A 12,192-nucleotide genomic window follows, 5' to 3' on the forward strand; every position below is an offset into this window, starting at 1 on the left:
ACTTGTAATATATACAAATAATTTTTATTCATTGAAAATATATTATTTTTTTTTTGACAGTCATAAAAATAAAACAAACTAAAATAGGAAATTTAAAAATAAAAATTAGTTTTATACAATTTTATGATATAAATTATACTTAAAGCATATTATGTAACATAGTGTGATAAATTAATACATATTTACTAAATTTAAATAAGTTAAAGTAATTAATATATTACTTAGAAATGATTACACTTATCAATTAAATGTTCGATATGTGGTAAAATCTACAAATAAATTTCTAATAATTAAAAAATAAACATGCTTTAACAAATTATATTATATTATATTCATTATAGGAATAACTTGATATATTTTGAAAAAAATAATGTAAGTGTTTAAACGCAAATATATATAATGTTTTCATTTACAAAATAGTTTAATCAGTGGTCATACTCAGATCACAGAATAGATGAAATTTCATCTATTCTGTGCTCAGACCAACTCAATCAAAATACCTCTCTATAGTCTATTTGATATTTGTTCCTAATGACTTAATGCACATAATAAACACATTATAATAGTTAATAACACAGACCTCTATATAATGTATGGTATTGTAATTGTACTATTATATTATAGAAGTTTTGTAAATTATAATAATAATTATTATAATCAAAGCAAATATTCTACTAACACGCCCGCTTTTTTGATGAAAATGTAAGCCGGCCCAAGTGGTAGCACTGGTTTTACAGCTCATAGCTTATCACTATGGCTGGACCATTAAATTCACGTGTGATAAAGATAAACAACGTTATTTAGATAAAATTCATAAAATCGTGTTTATCCGTTTGTTCTTTTCAAATCTAGTTTATCGTAATATTTGTTTTTCTACTATACGTTACTTCATCACTTACGTGGTCAAAATGCCTTCCATTACAGATATGCTAAACTTAAACAAACTGGATATGTTCCAGACTATGAGAAAGGTATTAGAAACCGATGGCGCAAACATCGTTCGAAATCTAATAGCATACAAAGACCAAATATTGTATATTTGGAATCCCGACGAATGCTGTTTGTACTCGCTACTATTGAATACAGTTCATGAGGAACATCCTTTATATCAAGTAAGAAACTAATATTAATAATAGTATTAAATTTATCCTATTATTTGTTAACTGTTATGCGTTGTGTTCACTGAATAATAGTTTTGCTTAACATTTCTTATTTCCCATTAAAGAATGCTTCAAAACTACATAAATTATCATTAAATAATATGTCTAAAAAATATTAATCATTTATAGAATTATTAATAGTTCTACTATTGTAGTACGAATATAGACATGGGCATAGTACAGTGAATTGCTTCAATTCACTATATATATTATTTACTAGATATTATTTACAATCAATGTTTTTTGTTTTTTTTTTGTAACTAAAATTGTTTTACACGAATAACAATAATATTATAGTACAAAATTTCAATAATTATACTAGACATAGTTGACCACGAGGTTAATTGTGTTTGACTTTGCTTGACCAGTATATTATATTATATTTGTTGACAAAGTGGATACATAAATAAGATGAAATTGGCTTAACCGCATTATGATATTTGGTTATTTCCCTGTAATTTTAACATTTAAGTATTTTATTATTATACTAAGTACATCATTGATACTTATAATAAGTCATCATGTTTACTGATAAATAATAGGTAGGTATTTTAATTTTTAAGAATTTTATTGTTATAATTCAAAATTTATACAGATTTTATTTTAAACGTGTGTTACAATAAAATAATATACATGTTATTTGTAGAAATCTTCCTTATCACTAAACAAAATTAATAAATATTAGTATATTAGTTTTAAATAATGTAAATAATAGACAGAGATTGAAGATGACATAGATGTAGATACCTACATAGTTTATGCCTAAATAATTTCCATGTTATTATTTATTAATCTGACAAATGTTAAATAATTAATAAGCTTAAATTTGATTGTTTTATTTCACAGATTAATAACTATACTAAATTTTCATCATATATTGTTCTTAAAATGTAATATCCAAATTATAAATCATGTAGGCAATAGTAAGTAGGTATACCTATTACAATAAAATTATATTACTTAAAGTACCTAGTTGCCATAAATTACTTAAATAATTATTCCAACGTATAATAATTCCTTTGTACAATTAATGGTTAGAAATAGTCAGTAGGTATATTATAATAAAAACAATGTTATAAGTTATACTAGTTATTGCTCTATTAAATTTTATACCTATAGTACCGAATATTCCATGATTTATCTTGAATAAATACTATCTGGACATTGAAAAACCGATTAAAATTAATTTTTCCTTATCTACCGAATAACTCATGTTATCTGGCTGATAAAATAAATTGAAAAACTGGACCTAAGTCGTTAATAATTTCAATAAGATATTATTAATTTTTATTGATACGCTATTCCAATTCCAATTTTTACTTCTTACAGAGTATTTGTTACATTATATTTATATTAATATGTAGTAGTGGACTATAAAAAGTAATTGGCCCATGAAAACTATTGGACTGTGCTAAAATTTGTTTTGGCCTGGATATATAGTTAGGACATAAATGCATGCTAATTTTGAAGTTTTACAGAAAATGTTGTCCTCAAGTTTGTAATTACTAAGTAAAATGACTCATATTTTTTTACTTATAAAAACAGAATATAATGTTCAATTTTATAAACAATGTACATAATATCAATATAAATATTATTCAATACATTTTTCTCTACAGCTATAAAGTAGGAATATCTCTAATTATTAATAATATTATATTAATATTAGTAAATAACAGCTCATTAGAAAATTTGAATTAAATATATTTTTTTTCAAAACATTTAAGTTTAACATAGGTATTTGATATAACATAATTAAACAGTAATATTATTAATATTAATTTTATATGAATATATTAAGTTAGGTAAGGGCGCCAGCAGGGGAGTCCAAAGTGACCATTTCCTCCCCCTGAAAATTTTAAACTGAATGTGTTGTAATATCATGTATATGTCATTCCATTTTACCATTAAATTCTATTCCAGAAATTTGGAATACAATAGTAATTATAAAAAAACAATTAATTTTTTTAAAGAAAGTTTTCTTAGAAATTCAGTTACACCAAGTTTAACAAAATTATGTTTAATAAGATGGTCAGAATTTCACAAGGCTTCAAGAAAATTATACTGCTATCACTGAAGCTTTGAATTATATTACAATTAATAGTAATAAATACATAAATTAAATTAGTGTCAATTTTAAATTAAATAACTACTCTATAGCTTTTAGTTTTTTTAAGGGTAAATGTAAACTATTAAGCTATATTATAGAATCAGTCACTAATGAACTACAAGGTGTAGATGTACATAAATTTTCTGATATTATTTGAGTTGATGGAAGTATACAGTAAAAAAGTTTTTAATATTATGAAGAAAGATATGAAATAGTACTCTGATGATGTTTTGGTATTGAAACTGTGATACCTAGAATTATTTTTAAACAGACTAAGATAAAATTATTTTTATTTATTGACTACTATAGAATTACAGTTTTTCTTCTATATTTGGGCTCAATAATATTATCTTTAAAATTCTGTATTCATAAAAAAATGATGCTTTTTTCATATTTTCTCTAGATTCAAAAAATTTTCAAGAGAGGTAATTATTGAGCAGCTAAATCTAAGTAATAAATTATATGAAGAATTTGTGGATAATATTGTTGACTCAATTTTTTAGTATTATATATTAGTAATGCTATTATTCTACTATTATTTTTTTAGTGGGTGAAAATAAGTAATTTTTATCTTGTCCCGCGTGTATTTTATTCTGCGGACGCGCTCATAGGTATAGGTAGGTACAATTTATATTGTTTATATTGTACATAGGAAAATAATATTATGATTTATGTTCTGTTAAAATTATAGAATAATATTCAATTTTAATAATGGTAAAATTATGTATTTATATGTTTTCAATTGTATTGATATACAATAAAATAATTGTGTGAAATTATAAACCAAAATTTTCAAGCTTTAAACTTAAAAAAATATTATCCTCAGTTAATCACATGAAGTAAATAATGCATAACTAAGTTTATACATGTAAATATTTAATTTACAAAAAAATGAAATCACACGAAACATTTGCTTATTTATAATTAATTTGACGAAACTAAGTTTTTTTTAAGATTATTGAGTTCCGATTTATAAGTGAAATAAATAACGATGAATTTAACGAATATAATATCTTCAATCACATTAGATTACACCTTTTTGGAAAGCCTGCATAATTTTTCTATTATAATCTGAAACACATCTCCGACTGACTACGATTGTGTTGTGTATATAACATATATATATTATTCTACGTTTAGTAACAATAATAATAATATCCATTAATTTGCAAATTTACAGCGCCGCTGGTTGTTCCGCTTGCAGACCCCCGCCGCTACAGTGTTGTGGCACTATGGTTGCAATAGAGAAGGCGGCAGGGACGTTCTTCGCAAAAGTACCATTTGGCGTTGATTCCTCTGCCGTTTTTCCTCGGTTTCCGTTTAGCGGCCATAAATCGGCATGAAATATAAGTTCCTATTCGGAATCGCGCAATATAAACACGAGCCGTTAACACAAACGCGATCGCGGAGACGATGACTATATGCGCATCTTCTCTCTGCTCTCCCCCCACCGACAACCGCCCATCACGACATGGTGTGTGCCACCACTTCACAGGACTAAGGGGTTTTACTTAACAATTATCATAAATATAAACAGGCCCGAACTTCCCTCGGCGACAACTACTACCACCACCACTATTACTACTCTGACTACTACTACAACTACTACGACGACGACCAAAGATGCGGTTTATCTTTTGAGGCCATTGTTGAGTTTATATGTGTGTGTGTGTGTGTGTGTGTTTGAGTGGAGCGTAGGAAAAATGGAATAATAAATTGCCATTATCGCTCCCGATTGTTCCTTATATTATATTATGTGTAATTATGTATATAAGTCCGCGGCTGCGGGTGTTTCTTCTTCGCGTCTCATCCTTTTCCTTTTCCTGTCGACCGCCGCCACAGTCGTCGTGGTTGAAATAAACCGCTAGCAGCAATGTCGTAGGGAAACGTCTTCGTCCGGCTGTTGAATTATCGTTTATTACAATCCTCTTCTTATTATTCGGTGGCGTGGTGTACCTTCCCTCTCACACCTCCTGTACTTGCTTGTCGTCATTCTCTCGACCAAAGCACAGACCTCATGCACGCAAAACGGCTCTATTAATGCTAATATACACCCCCATGGAAGAAACGGGCCCGGTTTGCACAATGGTATTTCATGAAAACGTCGCTGCCCGCCCAACAGCTGCAATTGTTTCTTTAGATGCTCCTTTATACCTCCACCCCACCCCTTGTTCTTCGTGATGATTTCGTATTTCCTACTTCAGCACACTAATATCATTTATGTTCCAACATTTACTGAGCTCGAGCGATTTTTAGTACAATAGTGGGTATATTATTATAACGCGTAATGTTACAGAAAATTCTCGGTCTTACAATATAGACTTCCTGCAATATTAGTCATCACTGCAGTTAATTATACATAAAATTATATCATCTATATATTGTGTCTTCATTCCTCACTTAAAAAATATTGAATGTACGTTACACATTTGTAAACAATTCTTATAGCCACTACCATTAGATATCGGATCCTAAAAAAAAAAAAATAATCAACCTAATCACTTAATATTTTATAGATTATGAAATTAAAAGTGTAGTATTTAAAAATAAATATATATATATTACTTTGAGTTATTCTTATAATTTATTTATATTTTAGAAAATAATAGTATTCATAATTTATAAGCTGTATGCTCAGTACGTATTTATCATTCTTATAATTTTTAGAAAAAAATAAATTTTCATTACTCATTTCATTTAATTTTAATTGCCATATACTATGGATATCTACGTCTTAATATATTTAATATACTGTGAACAAAAATCAAACTTTTTATTTAAGATTATAAAACAAATGTATTTTATTGGTAGAATACATATTTTAAATATTTTACTATCATCATCGAGCTTTTCGAACACCGGAGTAAAATTAACTATGCATTTTGAGACCACGATGTTGATAATTATTAATTATCAATGTGTACCAAAATATATACTGTAAAAATATACTTATAAAATAAATATGTAAAAAAAAATTCATTTTACTCTATTATAGTTATTATATTGAAGACAATAATGATGTATTTTGAGGTCGGAAGTTTAAACATCTAAATTATTTTGTCATTATTATGTAATTACCTACGTCATTGTATTATTTTAAAATAAATTATGACATACCAATATTTTTTTACAATATACCTATTTATAAAGTATAAAATAAATTGTACAAATGTACTATTATAACTCAAAATATTCATAGATATTATACATATATTATTAGTAGCTAGGTTGGTATATATAGCCACTATACATATATGTATTGCAAATAGTAAATTCGGCATTTAACAATCAAATAACATATTATTATAACTATGTTGACTGGATTGAAAATATTATTATTCTGAACATCTATTACACACGCATTCACGGATCATCATAGTTTTCGATCCATTTGGTTTACCGTACTAAAAACCAAAGTCTTTAAATTTACACGCTACATTAGTGTCTTGTATCCACTTGCTCCCTTTCCTTATTCTTCCTTTTATTGTTATTTTAATCCTAAGTGCTATTTCGAAGACTGATGTTTATTATGCACATTTTTAGAATGTAGTGCTGTCGAACCCCGGAGTCTGTTTAATGAACGTTGAATTTTGAAAAAAAAATGAAAAGTGATGGTTGGGGATTAAATCGACTGCGCGTATTGAACATTTTTAAATAAAAATATAGGGCGTGCCCGGGATATTATATTACAATTCCGTATCAGAAAATAATCGTATTAGCTTAATTAAAAAATAAATAACGAGAAAAAATAACATACACCCGTCATTCTATATGATTGGTAATTATCGTTATTACTTTAACGTAGTTACTACCTATAGTTATAAAAATGAATATCGTTTTAAAAAACGAAAAAAAAAGTCGAAACTGTAGAACCACACCCTGTGGGTCATTAGAATATTAGGCAATGTGTCATATGATGTTAATGTATAAAATAACAGTGATAAATAAAATATTAATGACATGACTGATGGAAAGAGCGAAATGAAACTGCAATGGACTGTTATAGTAATCGACTGTGGTCACGCTGACTGTTGTCAAAGAATTCATTATTGCTGGATGGGTTATGTTAATATAACGATGTTATATTGTACATAAATGTTTTTTTTATCCCTTGAATTATTTAAATCTAGTTGAAACTAATTTTAATAAAACAAAATAAAATTCGTCAATGCATAGTCATTTTCGGTCATTTTAATGTGTAAGCATAATAATAATATTGTGATAAAACATTGTATAACATTGAATAGTATAAAATATCTATGTTATTATATACCCTATAAATGTACAGTGTACTCTATATTTACTTATTTTTTAGGTATATTACCTAAGCGTATATAACGTAATATATTTTGTTTTCCCTATGCATTACAAATCGTATATTGAATGTCAGTGCAATTAATTAGTTGATAGTAGTAATGAAGTTTATGAGCCGTATAATTTGTCATAAATTAATCAATAATATAAATACTTCTGTTTATATATGTATATATTACAATACATTTATCGACAGTGAAAGGTTAATGTTTTATGACGATTAAAGGTTAATACGTTCTATAGAATAATACAATAATATCGAAAGAACCTTTTAGATATAATGTACATTTATCAAATTATTATTTATATGTATTATAGCTATGTATACGTATATATTTTAGCCCTACCAATAAATACAAGTCCAGGTTAATTCATTATCCAGTGTCAGAGAAAAAGGCACTCATAACGGATGTGATGCGATTACCCGTTATGTCGGCATTGTCCCGAGAGAAAATCCAGACGGATCGGGTACGCGTTTTATTGGATGAACTTTCTTCTCCTTTTCTTTATTTTTTTGTTTCCTGTGTTTCTATTTCTTTTTCTCCGTTCTTATTACTACTATCGTCATCAAGGACCAAACTTTTACTTATTTATTGTCGCGTTTCTCACTTTATGAAAAATATATCTAAAGATAAAAAAAATATCTCTATCTGGGCCTTGCAATCTAAAGGGGAAATGTTTTATTCGACTCGATTTTTCTTGCTTTAAAACAACACGGAATTAAGTTAAATCCGCGGCCATTAGACCTTTTGCGCCCTTTGTATTGAGTAGTTGGCCGCCCAAATCCGTGACACGGTAATCAACGGGTTTTACTTGGCAATATAATAAATAATGAAAACCATTCGACGTGGAAAAATGATAAGACATTATGGCAAAGATATTTGGATTGGTCAAATATATAGGGTGCGGTAAAAAATAAATGTATACACGTGATCCTCGGTCTGGAAGGAAATATGACTAAATATAAGTGCATGGCATTTTTATTTTTCCATTATGTCGCAATTAGGATTTTATTTTTACCCCTTTGGTTCCCATTTCCTCCTCTCTCGGAGATTAAAACGAAAGTTGCCTTTCGGTAATTAGATATGCAGGTCCGAGTGGGTTTTTGTAATCTGCGGTATTCTTAAGCTCGGACACGTAAAGGATTAACTGACAGTGGGCGAGCAAAAAACTAGTTTAAAGGACATTTTAGGATTAAGTACAGTTTAAAAAGACATTTTAAAAAAACATCCTCGACACTGGATTTCGTGGCAGCTTTTAAGAGCTACTCTGAATTTTTGAAATAAGCTTCAACTCATATCCTGTTTTAATATTACAAAGTCTTTAGTAACTTTTTTTAAATTATCTTTGCATTAACGTTTTACAATTGCAGATGCTCAACTATAAGACTCCTTTTTGTTTTATTATCGACAAAAACCAGTTTATTTATAATTAGTATGTCTTTAACTATGATATAATATTTAAAATTTCAAAATACCTATACTTAATTTATATGTTTATTAAATAAAATAGGTATTTAGTAGATTATAAAGCGGATATATAATATAGTATTCAAGAATATTATCTAATTTTTAGGTAGATTACTCATTTAGTTTTACACTTTCTTGATGTTTTCATTTTAAATTTAAGTCCGGAGTAAAGAAAAATGTTTATGTATTATTTTAATATAGTGATTAAATTTGTTATGTAGTTTTAACTTGTAGATTTATTAAACAATTTTAAAGATGTGGTGTGGTATTTGTAATTCATAATCTCATATCATAATTATTATATAACTTGTATTTCCTATCAGCTTATATAATTTAAATATGATATTTAATACAATTATATATAGCACATTTTCAAAACAATAAAAGTAAAATATGTAAAAGTATTCATTTTTTATTTAAAAATTATAATTTTTGAAATATTGTTTCTTCAAGAATCGTTTTTTTTTTTTTATTATTATTAAAAACAAAACAATAATAATACAATGCTGATTTTCTCTGAGACAATAATAATAATAATAATAATAATACATGAATTGCAACATCACAAGTTTTTACATCACATTTTAAAATTATAATTACAATATTGGTAAGCAAAGCTTATGTTGGGGGAGCAGTTTTTAATAAGAATATAAAAGAAAAAAAATAATATAATAAAAATTGGTATGAATAAATAAATAATATGTAGAGTCAAAAATATAGGAATAATGTGGATCATTCCATTTTAAAGTATCATGTTCAACATAAATAAATTAATATAAATTTATTATAAAATATAATAAGCAGATGTAGATAACTGAAGTATCTGTATTCATTTTTACTCATTTATATATTCGTATAGTCCATATCTTATTTTAATTTTTGAACGATGCAGAAATTGCATAGGTATATACAATATTATGAAATTTAAATATCTAAAGAAATTTAATTAAAAATTTTAATTTATAATAATGTCGAAGTTATTATTTTAAAATGATACAAAAATTAACTGTAGGTTCTAGGGAATGAGACTTTTGTGATAAATATATAGAATTTTTAATTTATCTAAATTATGTATTTAATATAATAACGGCACATTATTTTCTTATACATAAGAATGCATTTGACTTATAGTTTTGAAAATCAATCAGTATTAATTTTAAAATATAAATACTTTGGTTTTAAGTATGTATATAAAGTTTTGTATTTGTATAAATAACATAAGATTTATGCAGATTGTACGAATTGTACATAAGTATTACTTGATATCGGAATAATTAAACGTTTAATTAAAAGTCCGTCGTCTACGGCCGATAGAAAATACCGCTAAAAGCCTCGTATATACGCGCATACAGGCGGCTTTAATTACAAGCCCCCGGGGTCATGAGCGGGTTAGGTGAAGAAGTGGGGTGGCGAACAAATTTATGTGCAGATTTCAGACCTCTGGGAAACGAGACTTTGTTTGCGGTGACAATTTGAACGATTTATGTGCGCTATGCACGCGGTGGAGGTTTAAACCGTCTGCTTTACCTCTCTAGAACCCAATGCTTTTTAACGGAGACCTCTGTGCTTGTTTATTTGGATCGTTAATTCTTAATTTTTGATATTTCAACATCAAACCACAAAAATCATGAATATTTTCTAAAATTATAGCTATTTTAATTTACAAAGTTGTTCTTAATTTAAAATTAAATTTGTTTACAAATAAAAAAATAAAATTAGCACATTTATTTTATTTTAAAATGTAATTATGACCTATACTAAGTGGTGATGTAGGTATGAATTTAATACTTGTAAAAATATGAAATTAACCCGTTTATAAATGTATATTAACTTGGAACTGATTCTTGTTATTATTCTTATGATTATATATTTAGTTTAATTATAATGTATTAATATCTTATATATGTCTTATAGTTATATGATTTACCTTATTTCTAAGCCAATAATTTTATAAGTCAAACACATTGTAGTAATGGGAAATGACAATCATGTACATGTACTATAACAATTTTACTATATTAAATCTCTAGAGATTTAAAAAATATTATATCATATAATATATAATCTATATACATCCTGCAGTTAGTTATGAGATATATCTAAGAGAGGTAACAATGATAATGAAAAACAACCGACATGGGATGTATATGCCCCACCGACCAAGGAAATAGATGAATACCATCGGGGACTCTCATCACGTTCGTGTAATTTGAGGGACAATGATTGAAAAGCGGTGGGTTTAATACTGAAAAATGACTGGAGATCAACGGTAGACGATTTTTCAAAAAAAAAAAAAAAAATACTACGTCGACCAACACTAACTTACGACCTAGAATTTTCAAGAATGTCTAAATTGTTGCAAAATAAAAAATGATACATATAATAATATTCACATTTTATCACTATATCTGGTGGATTTTTATTTATTTTTTAAGCAAACAAAGTGCCTTATCCATACTATTAAAAAAAAAACAAAAACCTTATTGGAGTATATTTACAAGACACAAATAAATCAACTAAGAATATTATAACTTATGAAATATGTAGGTATGTGAACTAAGTAAATCACTATAATTTGTGGTGTTTATTTTCAAACCACAGTTATAGTTATAATATAAATTGTAACTTATAATAGATAACAAATTTATCATTGATCATTTGTTTACTAATTTTCTTTTACATAACTACATAAGTTAAATTTAAATAGTTTTAAAAAACAGTCTTACAAAAATAAATATAAATCCAAATTATCTATTATAATACAAGAGTTCTTATTAACTTTATATGTAAATTTGTATTGTTTTATCAAATAGTTAAATTTTATATCTGAAACTCGTGTATATGTATAATTCTATATTTTTTGATTTATACAGTTTATATATATAAAAAATTATTTATTTATTGTATTTAACATTACATTCTTCAAAACATATCTATTTACGATATTACAATATTTATATTAAAATATCAGAATAGACATGATGCATTTAAAATTTTTAAAATTTGTTCTCAAAACATTTAAATTTGGTTGTTAATGGCGGTTAGGAACTTGGGGTAGTATTCTTATTTTAATAGAAAAAGAATAAAAAAAAAAACACGCAAAACATGTCGTTGAATAGGTCAATTATAGAATCATCTG

General features: G+C 26.5%; 1 protein-coding gene across 1 annotated transcript in view; it reads left to right on the plus strand.

Moving 5' to 3' along the window:
- Nucleotides 1–788: 788 nt before the first annotated feature.
- LOC132932351 (nuclear pore complex protein Nup88) overlaps nt 789–12,192 on the plus strand; it is a 36,853-nt gene continuing 25,449 nt past the window's right edge. Inside the window, exon 1 of the mRNA XM_060998675.1 lies at nt 789–1,112. Coding sequence (XP_060854658.1) covers nt 909–1,112 — 204 coding nt within the window. The 5' untranslated portion in view covers nt 789–908. The remainder of the gene's footprint in view (nt 1,113–12,192) is intronic.

The sequence above is a fragment of the Rhopalosiphum padi genome, chromosome 1, assembly GCF_020882245.1.
Source record: "Rhopalosiphum padi isolate XX-2018 chromosome 1, ASM2088224v1, whole genome shotgun sequence".
In the NCBI taxonomy this organism is placed as follows: Eukaryota; Metazoa; Arthropoda; class Insecta; order Hemiptera; family Aphididae; genus Rhopalosiphum; species Rhopalosiphum padi.